Source organism: Chionomys nivalis, chromosome 19 (assembly GCF_950005125.1).
Source record: "Chionomys nivalis chromosome 19, mChiNiv1.1, whole genome shotgun sequence".
Lineage (NCBI taxonomy): Eukaryota > Metazoa > Chordata > Mammalia > Rodentia > Cricetidae > Chionomys > Chionomys nivalis.
In genome coordinates this window covers 59,442,560-59,470,460 of record NC_080104.1, presented here as the reverse complement: position 1 = coordinate 59,470,460, position 27,901 = coordinate 59,442,560, and the positions used below count along the sequence as shown (strand labels likewise).

The 27,901-nt window shown below is 48.6% G+C and overlaps 1 protein-coding gene across 3 annotated transcripts in view; it reads right to left on the bottom strand.

The window, feature by feature from the left end:
- Nucleotides 1-902: 902 nt before the first annotated feature.
- Nucleotides 903-27,901, bottom strand: part of Slc26a8 (solute carrier family 26 member 8) — a 53,252-nt gene continuing 26,253 nt past the window's right edge. For all 3 annotated transcript variants that reach the window (XM_057751310.1, XM_057751311.1, XM_057751312.1), the window contains 14 exons: nucleotides 26,892-27,041; nucleotides 23,972-24,054; nucleotides 20,140-20,287; nucleotides 18,919-19,032; nucleotides 17,527-17,604; nucleotides 15,082-15,177; nucleotides 14,191-14,297; nucleotides 14,033-14,102; nucleotides 13,002-13,094; nucleotides 12,783-12,914; nucleotides 10,122-10,502; nucleotides 7,508-7,562; nucleotides 7,229-7,413; nucleotides 903-1,846 (listed from right to left, as the gene is read on the bottom strand). In XM_057751310.1, the coding sequence (XP_057607293.1) occupies nucleotides 1,358-1,846; nucleotides 7,229-7,413; nucleotides 7,508-7,562; nucleotides 10,122-10,502; nucleotides 12,783-12,914; nucleotides 13,002-13,094; nucleotides 14,033-14,102; nucleotides 14,191-14,297; nucleotides 15,082-15,177; nucleotides 17,527-17,604; nucleotides 18,919-19,032; nucleotides 20,140-20,287; nucleotides 23,972-24,054; nucleotides 26,892-27,041 (2,181 nt within the window). In that variant the 3' untranslated portion in view covers nucleotides 903-1,357. The remainder of the gene's footprint in view (nucleotides 1,847-7,228; nucleotides 7,414-7,507; nucleotides 7,563-10,121; nucleotides 10,503-12,782; nucleotides 12,915-13,001; nucleotides 13,095-14,032; nucleotides 14,103-14,190; nucleotides 14,298-15,081; nucleotides 15,178-17,526; nucleotides 17,605-18,918; nucleotides 19,033-20,139; nucleotides 20,288-23,971; nucleotides 24,055-26,891; nucleotides 27,042-27,901) is intronic.

The following is a 27,901-nucleotide window of genomic DNA, read 5'->3' as shown; positions in this document are numbered from 1 at the left end:
ATCTTTCACCTGCCAACAAGAGAAACTGAGAATGCAGAGAAGTCACGCTTGTTGACCAGAAGTAAAGTGTATGGGTGGTGGATCTGCCGTCTCTTCTAGGCTTACCTTATTACTAGCTATTTTTAATCAAGAAACAAAGAAACTTTAAGGGGATTTGAATAAAACTAGAATGACTTTTTCTAGTCCTGGGGGTGGGGCTTGTATTTGTCAGTTTTGAATTTTATCTTTTTTTTTTTTTTTTTTTTTTTTGGAACAGTGTTTCTCTGTGCAGCCCTGGCTGTCCTGGAACCCACTCTGTAGACCAAACCGGCTTCGAACTCACAGAGATCCATCTGCCTCTGCCTCTGGGATTAAAGGAGTGCCCAGCTAGGTTTATTTTTTTCTTAATGTGTATGTGTGCCTGCTTGTCTGTATGTACACCACATGTATGTAGTGTCCTTGGGTACCAGAAGAGGGCATCAGATTCACTGGAATTGGAGTTCCATGCCCTGGGGAATCACCCAGTGTAGGTGCTGGGAACTGAACTCAGGTCCTCTTCAAGAGCAGTCAGTGCCAGAAACAGCTGAGCCACTGCTCCCACCCATCACACATTTTAAACTAAGTCTGGTAATGGCTCCAGGCTGGCTTGGAAAACCTGTAAGAAAGAGCAGTTGTAGCTGAGCGCATTGTCCAGACTAGAGAGTCTGGTAATGGCTGTCACCGTCCACTGCCACAGGCGCCTCTGGATGGCTGCGAAGCCAGAAGTAGGGAAAGCGGGATGGCAAAAGCGCTGTCTGCTAAGCAGGTCCCAGTGCTCCAGGCCTGAAGGCCAGCTTACCTTTGCCCGGCCCCTCTGTATGGTGGCAATATTTTCCTGTATGTCAGCTCCAAATGCTGCCTGGGTTTTCTTTTGCTGGCTCCCTTCTGGCGTCCCTCCCACCTGGCATTCTTCAGGGTTGTGGGATACAGAGACAGGCAGGAGAAGTCTGAATGTTTTAAGTATAGTCACATATTTTATTTGAGCCTCATTTCTTTGGAGAAAGGGGGACGGAGAGGAGAGGAGGTAGTCACAGACAATCTGGCACAGTTCGCAGAGACGTGGAGTGTGTGCAGGGAAGCCAGCGCTGGAAATCTGCCGAAGGTGAAGTCTGGGACTCCTGGGGACAGACCTCAGAAACAACTGTGGACCCTGAGTCACGCAGCCTGGGTGTGTGATGGGCATGTGATCCCGGAACCCAGAAAGAAGGAAGTCAGCAGGTGCAGGGTTACAGAGCCAGAACCGGTGGCTTGTACCCAGTCTAGATCTCATGCCCCAGTGGTGCCTTTGGGCAGGGAGGATTCGCCAAAATAATCTGCCTGCGCTCTCTTCCCAGTTCACCTACCAAGTGTCCTCATCGCCATAGGGCGAGTTTGGATGAGCACGCGGCTGTTTCTTCTCCTCTGAAGGCACCTGAGATGGGATACGGGACTGGGAGCTCGAACTCCCAAAGCGATAGGCAGTGAAGTAGTTCCGCCAGGGGCTGTGAGCCCTGGTCCGGGTCCTAGGCTGGGGCCTCCTCTCTTTCTCTGACTCCAGCTCTGGCTCTGGCTCTTCCTCCGTCTCAGGCTCTGTCTGGGCATCTGTCTCTAGCTCTGTCTCCAGATCAGATCTGGCTTGGATCTCAGACTCCAGCTCAGACTCAGGTTCCAACTCTGACTCCTGGTCCAAGTCCAGGTTCAGGTCCAGCCCACTGTTCTGTCTAGAATCCAGGTTCAGGTCAAAATCCAAATCATCCTTGATGGGCTGGTGGGTCTTGATGTAGTTTGAGCCTGCACGTTGGGGAGCTTCTAAGATGCTACCGCCGGTTTGATGTCTCAGATCGCCATTCTGAAACAACACACATTTGGAGGGTTAAGACTTACCAGTGAATTTCGCTTCCAAGCAGTCAAGGGTTTCAGAACACAGCACTGACTGCTCTTCCAGAGGACCCTGGTTTAATTCCCAGCACCTGCATGCTCTTAACCGCAGAGCCATTGCTCCAGGCCCTTAATGTCAGGCGAGCAGAGAGGTGCTTGTTAAAGGACGTTGGTGATGATGCCCACCAGAAGCCACACTCACTCCAGACTTAGTGCACACACTCCAGAAGCTTCTCCCATCAATCCAGCAACAAAGCAAGACCTATCACTCCTGCTCCCCTTGTCTTGGGGACCCTGACTTCAGCAACAGGATGTACTATCAAAGGAAGAATTCTAACACAAGAAATAGTAGATAAGGGCTGGAGAGATGGCTCAGTGGTTAAGAGCATCGCCTGCTCTTCCAAAGGTCCTGAGTTCAATTCCCAGCAACCACATGGTGGCTCACAACCATCTGTAATGAGGTCTGGTGCCTTCTTCTGGCTTGCAGGCATATACACAGACAGAATATTGTATACATAATAAATAAATAAATAAATATGTTTAAAAAAAAGAAATAGTAGATAAGTGCTAGTAAATAAAAAAACTATTACATATTTGTGAGTGTGTATATGTGGGGGGCACATGGGCAGGCATGTGTGTGTGTGCACTTGTGTGGGCACAGGTGTGGGGGGGCATGTAGGGGCACATGTATGGTGGGTGGGTGGGCACATGTGTGGTATGTGTGGGCATAGGTGTATGTGGGGCACATGTGTGGTGTGTGGGTGGGCACATGTGTGGTATGTGTGGGCACAGATGTGTGGGTGGGCACATGTGTGGTGTATGTGGGCACATGTGCTGTGGATGGGCACAAGTGCAGTGTGTAGGTGGGCACATGTGTGGTGTGGGTGGGCACATGTGTGGTGTGGGTGGGCACATGTGTGGTGTGGGTGGGCACATGTGTGGTGTGAGTGGGCATAAGTGTGGTGTGGGTGGGTACAAGTGTGGTGTGGGTGGGTACAAGTGTGGTGTGGGTGGGCACGTGTATGGGGAGACACATGTGTGTGGGTAGGCACATGTGTGTGGGTAGGCACAGGTGTGTGGGTAGACACAGGTGTGTGGGTGGGCACGTGTGGTATGGGTGGGCACAAGTGTGGTGTGGGTGGGCACGTGTGGTGTGGGTGGGCACAAGTGTGGTGTGGGTGGGCACAAGTGTGGTGTGGGTGGGCACGTGTGGTGTGGGTGGGCACAAGTGTGGTGTGGGTGGGCACAGGTGTGTGGGGAGACACAGGTGTGTGGGTGGGCACATGTGTGTGGGGAGACACAGGTGTGTGAGGAGACACAGGTGTGTGGGTGGACACACATGTGGAAGTCAGAGGAAACTCAAGAGAGTCAGTTTTCGCCCTCCACCACGTGGGTCCTGGGGACTGAACTCTGGTTGTCAGGTTTGGAGTGATAAGTGCCTTTACTTGCTGAGCCTTCTTGATAACTTTGTAATTTTTTTAATAAAGAAAATCCATGAGAAATAATAATGAACCCTCTCATGACTGGTAGAACTCTCCAGAAAGTTGGTCAAATAATTTTTAAACTTTATCCTTTCCTGTCCTTTGGGTTTTCCTTCTGCCTGCTTTGCACGGCTGTCTATTGGAGCATTTGGTGCAGAATAAAGTTACTTTTACGGTGGTTTTTAGTTTGGGATTGGGAAGGACAGTCTTGCTATACTGTCCAGGCTGCTGACAAACTTGTGAGCTTAGGTGATTGATCCTCCTGCCTCAGCTTCCTGAGCAGGCGGGTAATAAGTGGACCAGCACACCCAGGTGGCCAAGACTGGTTCTGAAAGGCAATTAACAACAAAAACAAGTAAAAGGGGGCGTGGCAGCTCAGCAGTGAGAGCACTGGCCTCTTCCTGAGGGACCCAAGTCTGCTCCTGGCACACACATCAGGTAGCACATAGACCTTAGAACTCCTGCTCCAGGGGATTTGTCTCTGGAGGCAGCCACCTTCCTGTGACTGCAATGCTAGGAGACTAAACGAGTGCAGAGAACCCGTGCCCAGAAAGAAAGGAAAGGTGGAACAATACACATCTCAACCTCCTCTGTATTTGAGGGTGATTCTCGGGGAACCTTGACAGGGATTTTGTTTGCCTCTCTGAGGACAGGACGGAGCCTGAAGAATAATGGTAATAATGAGTTAGGAAATTGGGAACTAGAATGCTGATAACCCAAGACTTCTTAACCAGTGTTCGAATGTATTCTAAAGTGACGCTGATCAAAACAGCATGGTGCCAGCAGAACAACGAAGCAACAACAAACCCCTAAGCTATAAATGTTTTCACAAAATGTTTATGTGAAAATAGTTTCTCAAGCCGGGGAATGGGGAAGGCTTACTCAATAGAGGTCAGCAGGTGCTAACATTTGTCTGGCCTTCAAGACTGATGTTGGAACTTAATACCTACTGTGGTGGGAAAGAGAGGCGTAGTCTTGGATTAGCAATTAAATCATCAGGATTGCTTGACTCTCAAAAAAAAAAAAAAAAAAGGAAAAAGAAAAAGAAACAAAGCTGGGTAGGCAGTGGCTCACACCTTTAATCCCAGCACTCAGAAGGCAGAGCAGGCAGATCTCTTAAGTTCGAAGTCACCCTGGTCTACAGAACAGAGTGAGTTCCAGGACAACCAGGGCTGTTTGTTACACAGGGAAACCCTGCCTCCAAAAACCAAACCAAACCAAAACAACAACCTCTGATTGAAGATACCATAACACCAATCAAAGTCACCCTGAAAATTGCCACAACTAGGGAGATGGTTAAAGATCAAGGAGTGAGCTTGGGAGTTGGGGCCACTTTTGTTCTGTGGCTGTTTGACAGTCTTGGCAGAGCCACCCAGCTGCTCCTCGCTTTTTATGGCTTTCGGGGCAGAGCTATAGGGAGACTACCTACACTCTGTCATTGGATGGGCCAGAAAAGCCTCAAGCCTTGAATTGAGGTCAGAGCCACCCTGGACTGTACCACCTCCAGGGTAGCACCTCTAGTTCCAACAAGAGAAATAGTTCAGTTAGCGGTGATTTCTAGATCCAAACATCACCTGGTAATTTAGTAGAGATGAGACTCTTGATACCCACCCAAGATCCACTGAGTCAAAAATGCGGGGGGCTGGAGCCAGAGGGCCCCGCTGTCCTCTGAGTGACAAATGCAGGTGTTTCCAAAAGACACAAACTCTTGAGAATCAGTGGAAGCTCCGGGAGTGAGAAGGGCACTTTTGGCCAGAAAGACTGTCAAGAGAATTCTTTTCTTTTTGTTTTTTTTGAGACTGGGTTTCTCTGTGTAGCTTTAGAGCCTGTCCTAGAACTCGCTCTGTAGACCAGCCACGCTGGCCTCGAACTCCGAGATTCACCTGCCTCTGCCTCCCGAGTGCTGGCATTAAAGGTGTGTGCCACCACCACCTGGCTAAAAGAATTTTTAAAAAGTTTTTTTTTAAACATTTATTTGTTTGTTTATTTGTGTGTGTGTACACCGTGTGCTATGGCGCCTGTGTGGAGGTCAGAGGACCACTTGTGGGAGTATATTGGTTGGTTCTCTCCTCCCCACCGTGTGGGTCAGCGATAGAACTCTGGTCACCAGGCTTGGCAGTGAGTGCTGTGGGGACGTGACAGCTGGCCTGAGCCTGATGGCACTCTGTCACCGCCTGCTCTACCCCAGCCACTAGAGACACTTCCCCCAGAGTGCACAGACCTGTGTAATAATTTACACATAATGCCCCTGTGATAGCTAAAGAAACTTCCCATGGTACCAGGCAGCCCTTAAGGGCTGTTGACCTTTGCCCTTGAATGCCTGTGAGATTCGAATAGGATAATGAAGTCAGGCGGTGTTGGCCCCAGAACCAGAGTCAGCCTGATCTACAGAGCCACTTCCAGGATAGCCAGGGCAAACAAACAACAAATAACCAAGAAAAAAGGACAATGGCGTCCCCACTGACAGGCCTTTAACCATTGCTTCCTGCTTTGTGAATTCGCCCAATCCTGTGGGCTGGGAATGAAGTGCAGAGATCTTTTTATGACCCTGCGGTGGGAAGGAGAAACCAGTCCTCTGGCCCAGCCTTGGATGCCGCAGACAGTGTGATGTGCGCCTTTGATATCACCTTACAAACCTTGCCTTTAGCTCCCTTCCGCACACAGTGCTGTTTGGCTCTTGGGTTGCTGTCCCTCTGCTAGCATAAAGAATGAATTCATCAGTCTAAACTACAGTCTTTCCCAGTGGATTCCAATGCTACCACAGTGCCTTTACCACTGAGTCATCTTGCCAGTCCTCAGGAGAATTCTTTTTTTTTTTTTTAAATATTTATTATGCATAAATGTTCTGTATATATGCCTGAAGGTCAGAAGAGGGCACCAGACCTCATTACAGATGGTTGTGAGCCACCATGTGGTTGCTGGGTATTGAACTCAGGACCTTTGGAAGAGCAGGCAATGCTCTTAACCGCTGAGCCATCTCTCCAGCCCCCCCTCAGGAGAATTCTTGCTCCGGGCAGGGGTGAACCTGAAGAGCTCTGAGGTTTATAAACAGGAGTGCGTGGCAGAGCAAACCAGAAGCCCTACGTTCTGATCTCGGTGACAGGGAAAAAAACTGTTCTGGAAAAATGAGCCACATGACCTGTGAGACACCTCAGCAAAGCCCGGGGGAGGGGGGATGAAGAAGAGCTGGGTTCTATCATTTTCACTTCTCCAATAATTTTAAAAACCTTATCGCGGTACATTTTTCTTGTCATAAAAACGCAAACTATTAAAGCCCAGCAGGTCAGAAACAAAAGAGTTGACTGAAAAATAATTCCCGACCATTAGAGAACACTGCACGCCTACCCATGTTTTAATTTCCCTGCGGACTCTGATCTGGGAAGCCCAAAGCCCTCTCAGGTCTCTATTTAGGGTTAAGAAATGGTTCAGACTGTGGATGTATGTGTCTTCCTCTCCTGTATCTGGTCATGAATCCTCATTACCCACAATGTAAATAATCACCCAAGTCCTGGGAGGGCAGACATGGCTTCTACTCATCACACTTAAGACTCCCCTGGAGGTGGTGGTAAGGGAGGCTCTAGAGTCTGGATGGCCAGGCGAGGGTCTCACATCTCTAGCAATTGGTGTGACATTAGCCATAGGGCGATGGACGAGGACACCTGAGGCCTCTGCTGGGCGGGCTGGGGCGGGAGTCCTGCATGGGACACCAGGGGCTGTGGCAGTCTCTGCCATTCATGATTGGTCCCAGAGCTTGCTCAGCGTCAGCTTCTGGCACAGGTGCAGCCCAACCTTCTGTGAACACCCTTTACCTCTCATCAGACACCCCCCTCTCCCCACTTCTCCCCCAGCCCTGAGGCTCCACAGCATCCTACCTTGTCTGACTCCGAGTAGGTTTCGTGTATCACTGTCTCAGTTGCATCCAAGCTTAACTCTGAGGGCTCGGGCATCTTCCTCGATAAGGCAAACAGCACTGCGTCGTGGAGGCTGAGGAAGAGCTGGGCCTTCGTGATGCCTTGGTCAAAGAAGTCATTCTTCTCCAATGACTTGACCACAGAGGCTACAAACCAAAGCCAGACACACAGGTGTCAGCGCCTTGGAGCAGAGCACTGGGGGAGGAGACATACAATCTCTCACGGGGGAAGGGTACTCACTGTGACACCCCGAAATGAGCACCAAAATGTTGGCATTGTGGAAGGCATTGCATATCTGCAGGGAGAGATAGCCCAGGTGAGAGCGCTGCATACGCACCAGAAACGACCCACTGACTGGGTCTAACGCCTCGTCAGCCGCTCCCTACTTCTTCCTTCCAAGCCCAGGAGCATTGGGTGAGTGGGCCTTTGAGTACCACGGCTGGGAACACAAATACCCGTCAGTGCATCTCATATGGGTGGGGAGTGATGGGGAGGGGTGCTTAAAACCTAAGCACGAAGACTGTTCCCATGATGATGTTTACATGAGGCAGCTAAGGATAGATGGGGTAAGGATGCTTTTGGGAACATTCTAGATAGTGGTTACAAAGAGTTACCCTCCTTGCAAAAAAAGATGTATTTTTAGTCATGTGTGTGAGTCTGTATGTCTGCAGGGTGTGCCTGGTGCTCAAAAAGGCAGAGAGGACATTCAGCCCTCTGGAACTGGAGTTACAGACAGTTGTAAGCTGCCATGTAGGTGCTGGGAACTGAACCTGCAACCTTTGGAAGAGCTGCCAGTGCTCTTAACCACTGAGCCATCTCTCCACCCCGTATTCTTTATTTAGGGCAAGTGGACCATAAAAAATTCCTACAGTGAGAGATGCACAGGACCGTTGCAGAAGCATGAGGAAGCCTAGACTGCAGGACAGAACTGTGGACCATGCGTCTCACAGCTGTAAGGCAGAGGATCCTGGCTTGCCTAGACCAGAAGGCCTCCTGTGTGGGTCAGATGTGGGTGCCTCTAACGGGAGGCGAGAGAGGGGAGATGAGAAGAGCCAGGAAAAGCCAGATGCTTGAAGTTCCGAAGCACAAGGCCATGGACTTTTCCAAACAGGGCTGTTATGGGGGCTGCTGGGAGGATGGAAGGCAAAGGTGTGCGTATGTGGAGCAGCCATCCTGCAGGCTGCATCTGATCATGTGACCTCAGTCACTCTAAAGGAATCAGTACAGCACCAGACGAGAGGAAGGCAGCCTGGCCCCACGCAAAGGCCTACGATGGAAAGTTTGGAAAAGAGACCACATCAAATACATTTGGATCTAAACGGGTTGAGAGGGCTGGGCGTGGTGGAGCACACACTTAACACCAGTACTTGGAAGACAGAAGCAGGCAAATCTCTGTTTGTCCCAGGCCAGTCTGGTAGGCCTACATAGTGACTTCCAGAGTTCCAGACCAGCCAGTGCTACACAGTGTGAGACCCTGTCTAAATAAGAAAATGAGAGAGGGAGAGAGAGAGAGACAGAGAAAGACAGAGAGAGAGAGAGACAGAGACAGAGACAGAGAGACAGAGAGACAGATTTCTGAGAGTTCAAAGTCAGCCTGGTCTACAAAGCAAGTTCCAGGACAGCCAGGGCTAAAAAAAAAGAAAGAAAGAAAAAAAAAGTGGTGAAAGGGATATTTGCTGGGCAGTGGTGGCACACACCTTTATTCCCAGCTCTCAGGAGGAAGTGGCAGGCAGATCTCTGAGTTCAAGGCCAGGCTGGTCGACAGAGCTAGTTCTAGGATAGCCAGGACTACCCAGAGAAACCCTGTCTTGAAAAACAAACAAAATAAATAAAAGTAAAGAAGGATCTCAGGCCTAAACTCTCTAAGTGACTGGTGATGACCTTGAGCCACCAAAGGTCTTGCCTCCACCCCCAGGCACTGAGATTATAGGTGTGTGCCACCACAACCAGTTTCTTTGGTGCTGGGGAAGGAACCCAGAGCTTGAAGTGTGCTGGGCAAATACTCTGCCAGCTGAGCCACATCTCCAGTCTTAGGGATGCTCACAATGTTAACTCTTACGGGCTACTGCTGAGGAATAGACACTGGGCATCTCAGGAATGAGGTGCAGAGGGACAGCGCTCGCTCGGGAACTCTAGGGAGCCCACCTTGCACAGCCAGTCACAGGTTTTCCGGCTTTGAAAAGCTTCTCACGCCTCAGCTCAAAGAGCCAGGCTCCCTTAAGAGAGAAGCTTGCTTACTTCAGGAGTGTGAAGGTTTCATAAACCCGGATCCAAGTCAGAAGAGGGCATGCCCATCAAAGGAGCGCAGCTCACAATGGGCAGATCCATGGGGGCTGGGAGGGAGCCATTGTGAGCAAGGGGGGCGGGGACAGAGAGAAGTGTCTGAAAGGAAAAGGAAAAACAACAAAGCCAGCGTGGTAATCAGGCAGCCTCACTGCCTGCTCTGTGGCAGAAGCAGAGGCTCGGCAGAGAGTAGAGGAGGGGACCCTCTTGACACCCCATAGGCAGGGCCAGGAGCAGCTGAAAGGTGGAAGGTAGGGGCGGGTGGGAAGGCAGGGGGTGTCTGGTCTTCCATAGCTGTCCTGGAGTTCCACAGTGGGTGGGACAGATACTGCCTCAGCAATATTAAGAAGCACGCCCCCAACCTTGAGAAATGAATGAGCCGCGTCTAGGGAACTAACTGCTCTAGTTCCACAGACCAGCCCTGGTTCATTTCCTTCTTATTCCGATTGACCTTACGCCACCTTTGGTGTCCCCACTCTAGGATCTGAGCAACACCATGACTCACAGATTACACCGGGATGGGGCTGGGTGGGAGGGGTCAGAGCCTGGGCCAGGCCTCTGTGGTACTTACCTGCCTTAACACAACCGAAGCCTGACTGTCCACATAGTGCACCATGGAGAAGTCCAGGATGATGGTGTGGGTGCTGAACTGCACACCCGAGTCTGAGTAAGGGACGATGACAGATCTGGACCGACTCTGCGCTAAGCTTTCTGAGGGCTCAGGCGGAGGCAGTGAACTGGTCCTTGAGACATTGCTGGGCAGCCAGGCCTTCTCCGTGTCCTCATAGCTCTGCCCTAGATTTTTCTGCGACGTGGAAGACACGGTGTTGGGGATCTGCTCCTCGGAAGTGGTTTCACTCGTGTCTATGCTGCCCAGGTAGAAGCAGCGGATCAGGTTGATGGACGAGTGGTCCTGCTCCTGCTTGTTTTCATATCGCTCTGTGTAGACCACCTGGGATGACAGGGGAAGGCGGGACCCTGGTGAGGCTCAAGCAGGGCAAAGGCAAAGGAAGTGTGTCCCCTAGCTCCCCGATCTCTCTTTTGAAGCTTTACCTCATGACTTCCTGTAAGGTGCTTGCTTTCTTTCTTTCTTTCTTTCTTTCTTTCTTTCTTTCTTTCTTTCTTTCTTTCTTTCTTTCTACATGCATGTGTATGTATTATACAGCATATACATGAGGCTGAATACATCACGTGACAGCTCCCCTAGAACTCAGTTACAGGCAGTCGTGAGCCACCTTCTGTTCTGTGGGTGCTAGAAACCAAGCCCAGATCCTCAGGAAGAGCAGTGTGTGCTGTCAATCAGCGACTGAGCCATTTCTTCAGACCTGTAACATGCTCTGTCAGGCTTTCCTCGGCACCTTCTTGCATGTGTGCAACAGGCTTTCCTCGGCCTTCTCAGGACTACAGCAGGTCATTTCTGGGAAGCCTGTCTTTCTCTCTGACGACTTCCGCCAGTCTCCCAAGAGACCCGGGCAGCTGACACCAAGAGCAGGAAGTGCCGCACTGTGCGCGGTCCTAGCGTGGCCTCTGCAAGTGGGGTGTCACTGGACTCATGATCACTCCCCTGCCCGCTCTTCCTCACCCTCCACCGCGTTGTGCCTGACTGAGAGCCTCGGGGTCCTTGCCAAGTCTCTGGTACAGAGAACCCTGTCTTCTGAGCCAGCACTAGCGTCAGTGTCTCTCAGCAGCCCATGCCACTCTCTGTACACCAGAGCCGTCTGTGCTGTGAGGAGCTAAACACTGTTCAGGGGTGCAAACTCATCTGCTGCTGTACTGCACTGCTCCTAAGTTACTTTCTTAGTCCAACTGGAGACATGGCTCAGTGGTTAAAAGCGCCTGTTGCTCCCGAAGAGGATCAGAGCTCAATTCCGTGCATCCGTTTCAGGTGGCTCACAATCATCTGTGACTCCAGTTCCAGGGGATTTGATGCTTTTCTGACCTGTGTAAGTGCCTACATACGCACACACCATATATACACACATGCATATACACACACACCATACACAGACACATACACCATACACACATATACCATGAATACACACACATATATATGCATCATACACACAACCCATACAGATACATACATACACACATACATATACATACATGCTGTATACATACATGCATACATATACATATATATACATACATCATAGATATACAAACATACACGATACACATACATATGCATACACATAGACATATACATAAATTGAAAAATAAAAAATTCAAATTGTACCACTATTTACCATCTAGAAAGGAGAAAATATTAAAATTTTATGCTTGAATTATACAAATCAGAAATGTGGAAGATGCTGACTTTATGTCACATTATTGGAGAGTTGACTCCCTAATTTAATTTTAAACCCCATGAAGTGCTTTAAACCAATCTTACACATTTTGGGGGTTGAATAGGTAAGCAAAACAAGCTTAGCTATGGACTGCTAAATTTTAAAGCCATTCGGTGTGGTGTGGTGCACACGTCTGTAATTCCAGGATTTGTGATATCACAGGATGATCACTGTGAGCTTGAGACCAGCCTGGACTACATGGTGACATCCTACCTTAACAACAAGCTGGGTGTGGTGGTATCCCAGCGTTTGGGAAGCAGAGGCAGTAGGAAGGAATGGGGTACACACCTTTAATTCTGGCACTTGGGAGGAGAAAGCAGGTGGATCTCTGTGAGTTCAAGGCCAACCAGGGACACATAGTGAGTCCTGCCCCAAAAAAATTAATTAAAAAAATATGTGCATTGACACATGTGCTCGAGTGCATGTGTGAGATATATGTGTGTATATGTATGTATTAAATATTAATATTAAAATATTAAAAGATAACCAGTTGGTGAAAAGATTCACTACCTGCCTCCCAGTATTTGGGAGGCAGAGGCAGGGCGATTTCTGGGTTCAAGAACAGCTTGGTCTCCAGAGTGAGTTCTAGGACAGTCAGGGCCACACAGAGAAACCCTGTCTTGAAAAACAAGAAAAAAAGAAAGGAAGAAAGAAAGACAGACAAGACACACACACACTATGTTGTTGAGATCAGACCCACCCCACATTCTTCCACTCCAATTTCTCTTCTACCCCCACCATCACTCCCAACTTCACATGGCCAGAGTCCATTTAGTGCATTCGTGTGTGTGGAATGGACTGTTTTTTCCTTAAAGGGGATGGCTGTTTCCTTTTTACAGGAAACGGGTGGAGAAGTAGGAAGGACAGGCGTGGCTCACCCTGGTCTCTGGCTCCAGCTCTTCACAGTCGCAGAAACACCTACAGATCTTGTTCTCCGATAAATTGGTGTAACTTTCATTAAAGAGGGTGAATATTTCTTCTTCTTTAAGAGGTATCTTCACCATGTTGACCTGGGAGACAGAAGAGGGGTCACACAGGAAGCAGGCAGTGGAGACAGAGGCCCAGGGTGTGAGGGGTGCCTGGTGGGCGGTCCTCACCTCCTTTAGCAACTTGTGCTTCAGTTTGTACACGTTGACAAACGTGATGGAGCAGCAACACTGCAGGATTTTCACCCCAGGGATGAGCATCGCCTGCAAGACACGCTGAGGTGGGGCACAGGCCTCTGCTCTTTCAGGGAGTAAGAACCACACAGCTTTAATAGCTCCTCAAGAGCTTCTGGCCTAGCCAGGCAGATCTCTGTGAGTTGGAGGTCAGCCTGGTCTACAGTGCGAGTTCTGGCTAGCCAGAACAGGTTCCAAAGAAACTCTGGGGGGGGGGCAGGGCTGGGAAGGGGGAGGAAGAGAACTTCTGGCCTCAGTGAGTTGAGGGCTAGAAAATCTCCCCCCTCCAGCTCCTAGCGCTCTCTCTCTCTCTCTCTCTCTCTCTCTCTCTCTCTCTCTCTCTCTCTCTCTCTCTCTCTCTCTTTCTCTCTTTCCTCACTACGTACCTCTTGCTAGCTCGGAACTAGAGTTGGACCTGTGCTTGCCTCTGCCCCAGCACGCTGAGGTCCAAGGCAAGCAAACAACTCCATAGCTGCCACCCCCCTGCTTTGGTGTACTCTTCCATGTCTTACTGCTATCTAGCCTTCTTCTCCTTGGAGTCCACAGTGAGAGGGCCCCCTGCTGGCTGGAGGGGGTGTGGACACTACCTGTCCCCTGGAGCCCATAGCCCGTGAGTGGGCTGCAGTGCCTTGGTGAAGGGTTTGGGGTTGAGCTGACCAATTTCCACACCCCCTTCCACATGTGTGTGCGTGTACACTGATTGTAGGGGGTGCATGTGTGGAGGTCAGAGGTTAAGGTCAAGAGTCGTCCTCAATTGCGGTCCACTGTTGACTGAGGCAGAGTCTCTCACAGAAATCCAGAGCTCTAGGATTCATTGAGCCTAGATACCCAGTTTGTCCCAGGGATGTCCTCTCCTGCCTCCCAAGCCTGAGATCCCAGTGAGCTCGGAGGAAGTGAACTCCTCACACATGCATGGCACCGGCTTTATCCACTGAGCCATCTCCCCCACACCTGGGCTGGCTCCTTACCTCCCGATAGTCATTGATGTTTCTGTAAATGTTGGTGTTGGGGATCTGACCCAAGACGAGGATCTTGGTCCTGGAAGGAAATGGGCTTGTCTTGGGTCCCAGCGCCCTGCCTGGCCGTGGCTGTCCTCCACCCCACCCCACCCCCGAAGGCTGAGTACCTGTGCGAACGGACAGTGACAATGAAGAAGGCAAAGACCAAGGAGATCAGCAGCCCGACGTCCAGGCCCAGGAAGATCGCGGAGGAGAACGTCACCATCCAAACAACCTTGTGGGAAAGGGTGGAGGGGAGGGAGACCGCGAAAATGAGCAGATGGAGAGGTGCCAGCCTGTCGCAGAAGACTTGGCCCTCGAGGCTGTCTGGATGTTCTCTGATACATTCCTGACATCTCTTCCTTTATTTCTTTCCTGGATGATAGTTAAATGTCTGTAATAGCTATTATGCATATTTAGTCTATTTTGTCTTGTTTTGTTTAGTTTTTTGAGACAGGGTTTCTCTGTAGCATTGGGGCCTGTCCTGGAACTAGCTCTTGTAGACCAGACTGGCCTTGAACTCACAGAGATCTGCCTGCTTCTGCCTCCTGAGTGCTGGGATTAAAGGCGTTTGCCACCACCGCCCGGCTTAAAATTTTTTTCTTTTGTGTATGTATGTGAGTGCTCATGTTGGTGTGGGAGTCATATGTGTGTGCATAGGTGAGTATACATGTGTGTGTTTGCATGTGGAGACCAGAGGAACTATATATACTTTGTGTTTTTCAGACTGGGTCTCATTGGCCTAGAGCTCCTAGGCTAGGCTGATGGCCAGCGAGCCCCAGGGATCCCCCTGCCTCTGCCTTTCCAGTCCTGGCAGTCTGAGTGTGTGTCACAATGCCCAGCTTCCTTATGTAGGTTCTAGGCTCTTGAGCACTGAAAGACGAAGCCTTTGATGGCCCCTTCTAAGATGTTTAGCAATGCTGCCTGCAGCTCTGCTCCGGCTGGTTCTGTTCCCCGTGCATGCTCCAGCTCCATCCGTCTTCCCCCCAACCTCTCCACCCCCTGGCAGCTGTACTCACACAGTCGTACTGGTCCTGCCTCCACAGACTGGGTAAATAGTAAATGGTTTCGAGGTAGGGTATCACATTGCTCAGGATGATCCCTGCCAGCACAGCCTGTGAGGGAAAGATGAACCGCCCTAACTGCCTGGTTCTCCATTCAGGGATGGCATTCCACAAAATCTAGCCTTGCCTCTACAAGTGCTGTGTGAGTTTGTTTCATTTTATTTTTTTAAATGAACAGCACGCCCAAGGTCTGGTTCATGGTTCAAACACAAAAAGCCCTTTCCGTCTTTCTCCAGTTTACTCAATAGTGTGTGAAGTCTGACAGGCAAGGTGCACACATCTTCAATCCCAGCACTCGGGAGGTAGAGGCAGGCGGGTCTCTGTGAGTTCCAGGCCAGCGAGGGCTGTTACACAGAGAAATCCCATCTTGAAAAACCAAAATAACAAATAAATACCCCCCCCCAAAAAAACAGTGTCAGAAATTGCAGAAAAGGGAGGCATCTTAACTTCACAGGGGCTTGTAGAATTCTTTTTCTTTCTTTCATCTTTCTTTCTTTTTCTTTCCTTTGTTTTTGTTTTTGGAGACAAGGTTTTCCTGTCTAGCCCCGGCCATCCTGAAATTCACATTGTAAACCAGGCTGGCCTCGAACTCACAGACATCGAGGGACTAACAGTGGGTGCCACCACCGCCTCATCGGATTCTTTTTCTTTTAACCTGAGGCGAGGAACACCCTAGGAAACAAATCTCATTGTAAAGCCACATACGGCAAAGCTGTGTCCTTTCTGAATATTAAGGGGAAACATTTGCTTCATTAAAAATTAATTGCATTGGGGGCTGGAGAGATGGCTCAGTGGTTAAGAGCACTGCCTGCTCTTCCAAAGGTCCTGAGTTCAATTCCCAGCAACCACATGGTGGCCCACAACCATCTGTAATGAGATCTGATGCCCTCTTCTGGCCTGCAGGCATACATGCAGACAGAATATTGTATACATAATAAATAAATATTAAAAAAATTTAATTGCATTCCTATATAATGTCATTAAAAATTTTTGTTTCTTCGAGACAAGGTCTCTCTGTGTAGCTCTGGCTACCTTGGAACTCACAACATAGGTCAGGCTAGCAGGCAATCCTCCTGCCTCTGTATACTGGGTGCTAGAATTATAAGTGTATGCTACCATACCTGGTCTCTGTTATTTCCATCACTGAAGAGACAGCCACTGCTAACATTCTGCTATGTTCCGTGTATCTGGGCATCAGCCTGTATTATTGCTTAGAGTCACTTGCTTACAGGTGTAATAAACACACACAATATGGCTAAAGGTCAGGTCATGTCTCAAGCAAAGGGAAGAAGAGATGCATTGAAGCAAAAACACGCAGCTGAACACAGAGGCAGGAGACAGTCTGCAGGCCTGTCTTCTAATGCTCTGCATAACCGAGAGGCTGTGTGACAGCAATGGAGGACCAGTGCAGACACAAAGGCAGACAAAGGCCTTCTGGAAGCAGCTAAGTGAGTCTCACTAGCAATGGGGTTCACGCTTCTGACTCTGGCTCTGTCATTACAGAGTCCCCACTCCTACAGCTGAGCTTGCACCTCAATGAGACCAGTTGTGACTCTTTCTGGACCACTCACTGTGAGTTTAGCATCATCTTGCTTTACATGAACATATACATGTATTACAATCATGTTTAATGTTTAACTCATAATGGAGACACTACCATGATTATTGCTGTCTGAGTTGGTCCACGAGTTTAAAAGGACGGAGGAGAACCTCAAAGGCCCTGCTGTCGTCACTCCTCGCCATATTCCATACTCTCCTTAGACAAGGTCTCTCACTGAACCAGAAGCTTACCAATTTTTTTCCCCGTTGGTTTTTCGAGACAGGGTTTCTCTGTGTAACAGTCCTGGCTGTCCTGGAACTTACTTTGTAGACAAGGCTGGCCTTGAACTCACTGGGATCTGACTGCCTCTGCCTACTGCACGCTGGGATTACAGGCATGTGGCACCATTCACCATTTTTTTAAAGCTAGGCTGGCTAGTCATCAGGCTCCAGCAATCCTCCTGCCTTTGCCCACCTCCTTCTAGCACTGGGCTTACAGGTGCATAGAGTCACACCTGGTTTTTCCATGGGTGCTGAATATCAATCACCCTTACCCACTGAGCCATCTCCCTGGCTCCAAGATGTCATTATTTTAAGAAAAAAAGATTGGGAACCAGGCAAATACAATTCTCTGCAGGAACGCTCTACCAAGATTCCATCTTTCTTCCTTTGAAGATGAATTTATTTTTATGTGAATGCATGTTTGCCTGCATGTGTGTCACATGCATGAAGTGCCTGAGGAGGCCAGAAGAGGGCAGTGAATCCCTGGGGACTCACTATAGAAGGTTGCGAGCTGCCAATGTGGGTGCTGGCCCGGGTCCCGCCCTTCCCGACTTCCTCGAGCCGCTCAGTCCCACTTACGTTGGGCATGCTGTGGAAGAAGTTCCCCATCTTCACCATCAGGAGCACCATCACACCTGCGCCTACCAGAGATGCAAACTGAGGAGATAGAGCCGGTTGGAGAGAAACCATCAGGAGCGTGCTGCTCCCTGTCTGCAACTGAGGCCTTCTGTTTGCGGGGAAGTGCGCCATTTGCTTTTCTTAGGGGGAGTTGAGGGTTGAGCACATCTGCCTTTTAGGATCTTAGTGGAATGCACCTCACTTAGTAGGTACTTCCTAAGTGTCACGTGACTGCTGACTGCAAAGTTCCAGTTTCCCCTGTAATCCTTCTTGTCGCCGCTTAGGGCTCTGGCTCTCCTAACACAGACGGCTCACATTCCTTCGAAACTCTAGCCTCTCCTCACACAACCTAGAAACTCCACCCCCAAGCAGACCCCCTCACTGGCAGCCCGAAGTTCCACCCATTCTACCTCCTGGGTAAATAAAGGCCCCATCTGTCCCTGTGTTGCTGGGAGCTTTGACAACTTCCCAGCTTCAGTCTGCTTCATCTTTTCTTTGTTTTGTATTTGAAACAGGATCTCATGGTGTAGCCCTGGTTGTCCTGGAACTCCCTCTGTAGATCACTCTGGTCTCTAACTCTCAGAGATCTGCCTGTCTCTGTTCCCTGAGTGCTAGGATTAAAGGTGTGCACCCCCATGTCCGGTGTGTTTCATCTTTTTAAAGGTGATTTTTAGTTTATGTGGACGAGAATTTGCCTGCATGCATGTATTTGCACCATGTGCATGCCTGGTGCCCCAGGAGTCCAGACAATGATGCTGGATATCCCAAAACCGGAGTTACGGATGTTTGTGAGTCACCTGATGTGGATGCTGGGAATCAAGCCTGGGTCCTCTCTAGGAGTAGAAGTATTCTTAACCATTGAGCCATCCTTCCAGACCCCCAATATGGCAGGAGATGAGTGCTTGGGGTTACAGGCATATGCTACCATGTGCCTTTTCCTATAACTTTTTTTAAAAAATAATTTATTTTTATTTTATGTACACTGGTGTTTTGCCTTCATGTATGTCTATGAGGATGACAGATCCCCTGGAACTGGAGTCACAGACAATTGTGAGCTGCCATGTGGGTGTTGGGAATTGAACTCAGGTCCTCTGGGAGAGTAGCAATTAACTGCTGAGCCATTTCTCCAACCGCCCCCCTCCCCCGGTAACTTTTAGGACAAAATATGAGCAAAAATTAAGGTGAGCGTGGAACCCAAACTTTTCCCAGAGTCTTTCCACTGACTAGAACATTACAATGAAATCAACCCAGATGAAGCCCTTCTGCAAACAGACATGCAGACAGCCATGGGGATAGATGTACATCTCTTTCCTTATGGGGACACACTAGGAACGGGATTCCCTTTCAACACACCTGCTGTCTTCCTCCGGATTTGTCTTGGATAATAGTCCTGGCCACGGCACCCGTAAACACATACGATCTGAAAAAAGAGCTGACCACATTGCAAAGGCCGATGGCTATTAAATCCTGTGGAGAAACAGCAGAGCCTTTGAGCCCACATTCTGTTGAGGACTCTGATTTCGAGCTAGAGGCACACGGCTTTGTGAGTTGAGGTTAGGGTCCTTACGCCCTTCCGACAGCACCTGGACGTAGCCTCAGGAAGCGCACGGGGAGGGCCGAGCTGACCTACATTAGGCTGGGTCTCTGCCCTAGCCTCTGACCGTAAGGGAAGTACTTTCTGAAAGTAATGAAACTGACGCTTGCCTTTTCCTCTTTCCCGTGACCCCTGGGACTCAGACACACAGAGAGAGCTCAGTGCTGGCCTCTCGCCCTCTACACTAACCTAAGTGTCTGGCTGGGGCACCACTTGCTTCTGTGTCCCTCTTGACTTTTTGAGAAAGTACCACTTTCAGAGTAGTTGGAGATTTTTTTCCTAAAAGATAAAAGCAAAGGCCAAAGGCAGGGAGGGTATTGTCGTAGTGACAGGCAGCCTGGTTCCGTGTGTGTGATCTCGTGGTGCTGGTGCCCCAGCATGCACCTACCTTCCTCGGCCACAGGGAAGTGTTGACAGAGGTTTCTGTCTCACCCGGTTCTGTAGTCACTCAGTCCCCAGGAAACACACAGAGGTCTACATTAACCATAAACTGGTTGGCCTAGTAGCTCTTACTAACTAGTAGGCTTCTTATTAATTCTTATAACTTATATTAGTCCATAATTCTTGTCTGTGTTAGTCACGTGTCTTGGTCCCTTTTATGGCGAGGCAGTCACACTTTGCTTTCTCTGCAGCTGGGTCACGACTACAGACTGAAACTTCCCTCTTTCCAGAATTCTCGTTGCCCTGCCTCTACTTCCTGCCTGATTGTCCCACCTAAACTTCCTGCCTGGCTACTGGCCAATCTGCCTCCCTGGTGCTGGGACAGCAAGCATGTGCCTCCCCACCTGGTTAACTCCTTTGCCTCTCTGCCCCGTATCCATTCTAGGGGAATAACGTGTTGTATGAGTTCAAGCGGGTTCAGAGTTACACATCGTCCACTTTTCAGAACCCGTATGTGATTACAGTCAGATTATGGTCCTGGTGACCGGTTAGAGTAATGAATGTTGGTGTGAGGCTCACAGCAGAGAACAATCCCTCACCTGGTTGGAATTGGTTCTGTAGTTATGTAAGCTGGCAATCTTCTTGCCCAGAGATATGAGCAGAAAGGAGCTCACTAAAGATAAAGACATGGCTTGTAAAATAATCCTGGTAAGGATGCCGAACTCTGGAGTCTCCGGGAACACGAAGCTGGAACAGAATACTGGGATTACTGCCGGGTGGCGGGGAGTCCCTTACTGCACCTCTCCCACCCCTCTTCATGCCAGGCAGGCCGCAGGACAGACAGCGATGGAGGCGGCATCTGGCCAATGAACTGAGCCAAGCTACAAAGGAACTGGTCCCAGTTCCTACCTTACAGTGAGGGCAAGCCCCAGATGTGATCGGAGGAGGATGTTCCGCTGCTGTCTGAGAGCATCCTGGGGTGTGTGGGGAGGTTGACCTACATCCTGGATGCTTTAGAGCTCAGCGGCTCCACGACAGGGCTCTTCTCCCTTCCAGGTCCACACAAATTCCACCGCACCTTCTCTCCTGGACTGTTTTGTTTTTACTTTTTGACTCAGAACCTCAGACATCCCAGGCTGACCTGGAGTTCCTCCCCAGGGCTGGGGCCATAGCTGTGCACCATCACGCCTGGCTCATTGAACTGTGTACTGTAAAGAACGAATCTTGCGGATATCAACGAGATGATGGAGTGGTGCGAACAACTTTATGCCAATGTGTTTGATCATCCAGAATAAATGAATAGATACTTTGAATGGCTCAGATGAATGAGTACTCTCCAGGAGAGACAGATAACCCAAAGTAGACACAATGATCAAACAGTGTGATGGTTGGTGACTACTGTCAACTTGAAGTATCTGGTCACCTGGGAGATGAGCCTCCGGGCAATTCCCTCCACGGCATTGTTTAAGGTGGGAAGATTTGCCCAGTGTGGCCAGTCAGAAGGGAACTGAGCACGGCGTGTACTCCTCGCCCTCTGCTTCCTGACGCAGGTTACCCTGTCATCAGCCACTGTAAGCTCTGCCACCTTGACCTCCTTCGGCACGAGAGGCTGTGCACTTGCAGGTAAGCTGGACTAAACCCCTTCTTCCTTAAGTTGCTTTTGCCAAAGAGTATTTTACCACAAGAAAGGGACCGAGACACAATAGGAGTTTTGTTTAGTAACATACAAGCTGGGTATGAGCATTTGCCTGTGAAAAACCCAGAACATGGGAAGTAGAATCTGGAGGAGCTCAATGACAGACTTCAAGCTTAGGCTGCCTAAAACCCTATCTCAAAAATAAACTTTAAAAATTCGCACACTTAAAGCTGAATTATAATTAAGAACCTTCCCTCTCACAGTGAAACCTCCAGGCCGATCTAGCTGCACTGGTGGATTCTACTGAGTGCGTAAGGAAGAGATCATGCCAGTTTTATAGGAACTTCCGGAAGCTGCAGACATTATAGAAAAAGACATTCCCAGCCAACGCTTTTCATGGCTATAACGGAAGAGATCTGACCGGCCTATAAACTGGTAACATGACAGGACAGGAGAGCGTTAACCTGCAAGTGTGTTTATCATTCATGGTAGGAAAAGACAAAAAAAGGAGAAGAAATCCTGGTGGTTTGGGAGAGAGATTATATAGATATAGATATGTATGTATGAAGTATATATAACTTCATGCTGACACAATCCTTTAAACCTAATTTAGGAGCACGGATATGTTCCATCTTTCCTTTCTCTATTTTTGTGGTAGACTTTTCTGCAGAGCAGATAAAAGCTTATCTAATTAAAACTTCTTAGTTCATGCTTAAAGCCCACCTCTTCCTCTTTGGTTATTTATGAAGGTGGGTGAGAACGTGGGTATACTAAAGAGGTAAACGATAAACACCGTTGACCACACAGACTCAGCAACACAAGCCGCTGGCTCTCCCGCCTGCTGTTGTCTGTGCTGTACTCTTTCTGGGCTTTTTGAGACAGGGTTTCTCTGTGTAGCCCTGGCTGTCCTGGAACTTACTCTGTAGATCAGGCTGGCCTCCAACTCACGCCTGCCTCTGCCTCCCAAGTGCTGGGTTTAAAGGTGTGCACCACTACCCTGTGCTCAATTCTTACCAACAAATTAGGATTAAAAGGAACACAGAAAAAAAAAAAAAAGAACACAGAAGCTGGGCATGATAGAGCACATCTATAGTACCAGCACTTGATGTGCACGCTGGAGAATCAGGAATTCAACGCTGGTCTGGACTACCTGTATCACAAAAGCCAAAACCACCACTGAAAGCAACAGAAAACAACACCAGGAAACATGAGCATAACAGGAGTTAAGTCACAGTGTCCAGATTTACCCGTTCCTGGCAGCCATGTACTAAAAAATGGGGTGGCTCAAATAAAGAATATTCAAAGCAATGTGTAAATTGGAGTTTGAAATGCTTTCTTCTCTATATGTGAATCTTATGGTGAAGGTTAGCTGAAGTGGACTGTGTGCTTTGGAAGTCATGAAGAATACGAACCAGGCTGAGAGTGCTCGGGGGTAATGCTCACCGATGCTCTCCACATGGCTGCCGTCCTGAGCCTGATTCCCGGGACGCGCACAGTATAAGGAGAGACCTGACTCCTGTAAATTGTCCTCTGCCCTCCATGTGCACGCTCTGGCATGCACGCTCCTCCCTCCACAGACGTAAAGAAAAAAATTTTTAAAAAGAAAGCAAATTGCTGGGCATGGTGGTACACACACCTTTGATCCCAGTACCCGGGAGGCAGAGCAGGTGGACTCTGTGTAATTCACCTTCAAGTGGGTAATGGCAAAGCAACAGGTCTCCTCTGAACACAGAACCCTGTTTTCTATCAGAGACACTAGAAGATGAATCATCCCACCTCTTTTGGTTTTTTGTTTATTTATTTATTTATTTATTTATTTATTTATTTATTTATTTATTGGACAGGGTGGTCTCAAGCAGCCCAGGCTAGCCTGGTGATTGATGTGTAGCCAAAGCTAGCCTTTAACTCCTGAGCCTCCTGTCTCCCCCTCCACCCCAAATGCTGGGATGACACATGGGCACTACATGCCTGGCGTTTTTGTTCTGCTCTTGAAAGTTAATCAGACAAGGGTGGGGCTCTGTGAGACCCATAATGCCTACAGAGAAAAGAATCAAGGCTTTGGTGTTCTGGGCACCCAGCAGGTGTCTTAGTCAGCTGACAGGCTCTCTTATGAGAAGAGTGACAGGGGGTGAGTAAAGAAGAAACAGGAGATGTGCTGGCCTGATTGTTCACAATCTCCATTCTACACCTGATCCCAGTTGAAACTCTGAGAACTGTACCTGTGCCAAGTATGGCCAGGGATGCCTACGACCCGGGCTGTGTGCAGGGAGGCCTGAGGAGAGTGCTCAGAAGGGAAGAACAGTGCCTTGAAGGCAACGTCTGTCATCCCTGCGGCCAACCTGGGCTACAAAGCAAGACCCTGTCACAGAAAAATAAAGGAAAAGCAATCTTGAAAGGTGGAAGGACGCCAGTTGGCGGTGGTGGTGCACGCCTTTAATCCCTGCACTCAGGAGGCAGAGGCAGGCAGATCTCTGAGTTCAAGGCAAGCCTGGTATACAGGTTGAGTTTCAGGATAGCCAAGGCTACACAGAGAAACCCTGTCTCAAAAACAAAAAATCAAAAACAGAGTTGGGGAGATGGCTCATTGGTTAAGAGCAATGGCTGCTCTCCCAGAGGTCCTGAGTTCAATTCCCAGCAATCACATGGTGGCTCACAGCCATCCTTAATGAGATCCAGTGCCCACTTCTGGCCCGCAAGCATACATGCAGGAAGAACACTATATATATAAAATAAATAAATACATCTTAAAAAACAAAAACAAACAAAAGAGAAGAAAGGCAAGTGAAATGACTGACCTGTATGGAATCATGTTAATCAGCATCTTGCTGTTTTCTGTAGCCATGCTTATCTTGTTCGTAAGTATGGAGAAGCCAAGAATCTGTCCGGAGATAAAAGGAGAAGCATATGATTAAATATCGTGCATTGCCTCCAGAAGTGAGGTGCAGAGGCCCCAGCATGACAGGGAATGAAATGTGGCCGTCCTGACATCAAAGTCAAGAGAGGTCTTATGTTTTCATTCTCCAGGCTGCTTGTGGCCTGGTCTCTGATACTCGGATGGGGACTGGGGAGTGCCGCAGCTTCTCTCTCCGGCTTCCAGCACAGACCCCACCGCTGCGTGTGTACCAAGAAGCCCAAGGCCAGCCAGCCTGGCTAATCAGACTCCAGGTTCAGTGAGAGTCTCTCTCAAAAGAACAAAGAGGAGGGGATGGAGAGGTGCTCTCAGCTTAAGAGCACTGGCTTGTTCTTCCAGAGGACACAAGTTCAGTGCCCGGCACCCACATCTGTGACTGCTGCTCCAGGGACCCAATATCTTCTTCTGGACTCTGCGGGCACTTATACTCACATGGACATTCCCTGGACATGCACACATACAGGGAATTTTTTAAAAAACCTTTTAAAATTTCAAAGAAAAGCCAAGGTAGAGAGCAACAGAGGAGGAAACCTCTGGCCTCTATATGCGCCCATGTGGGCAAGCACTCTCAAACACACAGGTGTGCATACATACACATCACACACATAACACATTTTCACATTTTAAAAACATAAGCATTCCGGTAGAGATCACTGGAACAGCCTGGGGCCTACAGTTAACAATAGCGTACTGGGACGTGAAAACTGGGAAAGCGATAGATCTTAAATGTTCTCACAATGAAAAGATGATCACTGGCCATGGGCTCTGTGTCTGTCAGCTGGCCGTGGGCTCTGTATCTGTTAGCTGACCGTGGGCTCTGTATCTGTTAGCTGGCTGTGGGCACTGTGTCTGTTAACTGGTTATGGGCTCTGTATCTGTTAGCTGGCTGTGGGCACTGTGTCTGTTAACTGGTTATGGGCTCTGTATCTGTTAGTTGGCCATGGGCACTGTGTCTGTTAGCTGGCCGTGGGCTCTGTATCTGTTAGCTGGCCGTGGGCTTTGTGTCTATACCCCAGAACTTGAGGGTAGGCTGAGAGTTGGATTCTAGCTAGAGCTGACTGGCAAGACCTGTTTCAAATGAAGACAAAGAAGCAAAGGAGAGACACCTGTGTGGTGGTAGAGGCGCTGATTTGACAAACCTATAACATGCCAAAACCTCTCTCCATGTGTAAGCAAGTATATAAAATTCCTATGGTCAAGTATGCCTGACCAAAACCTAAATTTTTTAAAAAACCAAAACACACGACTGATTTAAAAGGTCAAAGCACTTGCTGGGTGCTAGGCTGATGACCCGAATCTAATCCCCGGGGAACCCACGGTGGAAGGAGAGGGTCGACCCCACCAAACTGTTCTCTGACCTTCCCCCACGCTCTGTAGACCTTAGGTGCTTGTGTGCTCAGCTTATACATAAGAATAATAAATTAAAAAAATAAAATAAAAACAAAACATGTCACAGCCAGGTTTGATTGCATGTGGCAGAAGTTCCAGCACTGGAGAAGCTGAGGCAGGGAGACTGTTATGAATTTGAGGCCAGTCTGGGCTACATAGTGAGACTCAATTTTAAAATACCAATGAGAAGCAGGGCAGTGGTGGCGCAGGCCTTTAATCCCAGCACTTGGGAGGCAGAGGCAGGAGGGTCTCTGTGAGTTCGAGGCCAGACTGGTCTACAAGAGCTAGTTCCAGGACAGGCTCCAAAAGCTACAGAGAAATCTTGTCTCGAAAAGCAAAACAAAACAAAACAAAATACCAGTGAGAAAGAGAGAGAGAGAGAACAAAAGAGAGAACAAGAACCAGAGTCACAAAGAGAATTTTACAATAGCATACATTTAAAACTGTATTTAGGGGATTGGAGAGATGGCTCAGTGGTTGAGAGCAATGGCTGCTCTTGCAGAGGACCTGTGTTTAATTCCCAGCACCTCCATGGCAGCTGGATCCTCTGTAACTTGGGGTCTAGAGGATCCAACCCCTCCTTTTTTATTTTTTTGTTTTTAAAGATTTGTTTATTTATTATGTATACAACATTCCTTCCATGTATGCTTGCATGCCAGAAGAGGGCACCAGATCTCATTATAGATGGCTGTGAGCCACCATGTGGTTGCTGGGAATTGAACTCAGGACCTCTGGAAGAGCAGTCAGTGCTCTTAACCTCTGAGCCATCTCTCCAGCCTAGACCCAACCCCCTTTTCTGACTCCTCAGGCACAAGGCATGCATGTGCTGCCTTGCACACATGCAGTAAAACACCTATAACTCAAATAAATAACTCTTAAACAGAACAAAAGCCTATATCAGCTTTGACCTGATTTAATGTTTCCTTACAATTCTTTTAAAGAGAGATTTATGTTACTCTTATTTGTGTGTTTGTGTGTGTGGTGTATGTGTGGAGGAGTGTCCGTGGAGCCAGGAGAGGACATCTGCTTCCTGGAGCTGCAACTGGGACACAACTCAGACCCTCTGGGAGCTGCAAACACACACACACACATACACACACACACACACACACTCGCTCTCTTGCTCTCTCTCTCTCTCCCCCCCCCCCATCAGAGTTTCTCTGTGTAGCTCTGGCCATCCTGGAACTCACTCTGTAGACCAGGTTGCCCTCAAACTCACAGAGATCCACCTGCCTCTGCCTCCCAAGTGCTGAGATCAAAAGTACAGCAAACACTTTTAACCATCTTTTAAGCCTGTGGTTCTTCTTTTACAGCGTTATCTTTGCCCTCCTAGGTTATATGTTTTGTGCATCTTTCAAGAGCGAGTGTCTAGAATCACTGGTGGAATTGTGGCGTCAGGCCGCAGAGACACCTACCAGGAACAGCTCCATGGGGAACTCGATGGGATAGTGGTTGAAAGAAATGCGTATGCACTTGTTGATTCTCAGAGCCACCACAGAGGTGAGGAAGAGCAGGATGCTGGTGGAGTTGGCTTTGGGGAGAGCGATGCAGTAGTTAATTATGTTCTGAAAGAAGAAGACATTGCAGACGCTTCCTTAGGGATACCGCCTGGGCTCTACGGGAACATGAGGGGCAGGAATGAGGGCTGTGCGGTTTGGGTAGTTTTTCTCCATGTTGGGGACTGAACCCAGGGCCTCGCTCGTGCTGGGCAAGTGCTCTTCCGCTGCACTGTGTCTCCAGCCCTCTATTTTGTTCTTTTGAGACAAGGTCTCATTAAATGGCCCATGCTGGCCCTGAACTCATCTTGTAGCACAAGCAGGTTTTGAACCCGAGATCCTCCTGTCTCAGCCTCCCAAGTGAGATTACAAGACTGAGCCATCAGCCTTATGTAGCTTAAAATGTTTTTTATTTTATTTTTTAAATTGAAGAGTAGATACTTTAAAAGGCAATAATGCTAAATAAAGAGAGAATATACTTATGATTATTATACTTCTGTCTCATTGTAAGGGAAAGGACCTAAGAATCTGTTTAGGGGGTTAGAGGTTCCTGGCTGGCCTGGAACTTGTTATATAAAAAATGTTGGCCTCAAAATTACAGAGATTTGCCTGCCTCTGCCTCCAGAGTGTAAGAGTTCTATCTGTTAACCTGTCCACTGTTATTTTTAAGGCCATGAATGCTATTTAGTTGAATTTTCGTTTCATTTTTTTGCATTCATGGCCTATTTACACACTCTGTGTGTTTAGGATACAAGTCTGCTATGTGGCATGTGATAGGGAGAATAATGAAATGATGAGGGATTCCCCTCTGTATGCTATGAATATGTTTTATTACCATTGGTTAATAAAGAAGCTGCTTTGGCCTATGGTAGGGCAGAATAAAGTCATGAGGGAAACCCAAACAAAGATAGAGAGAGTAGGCAGAGTCA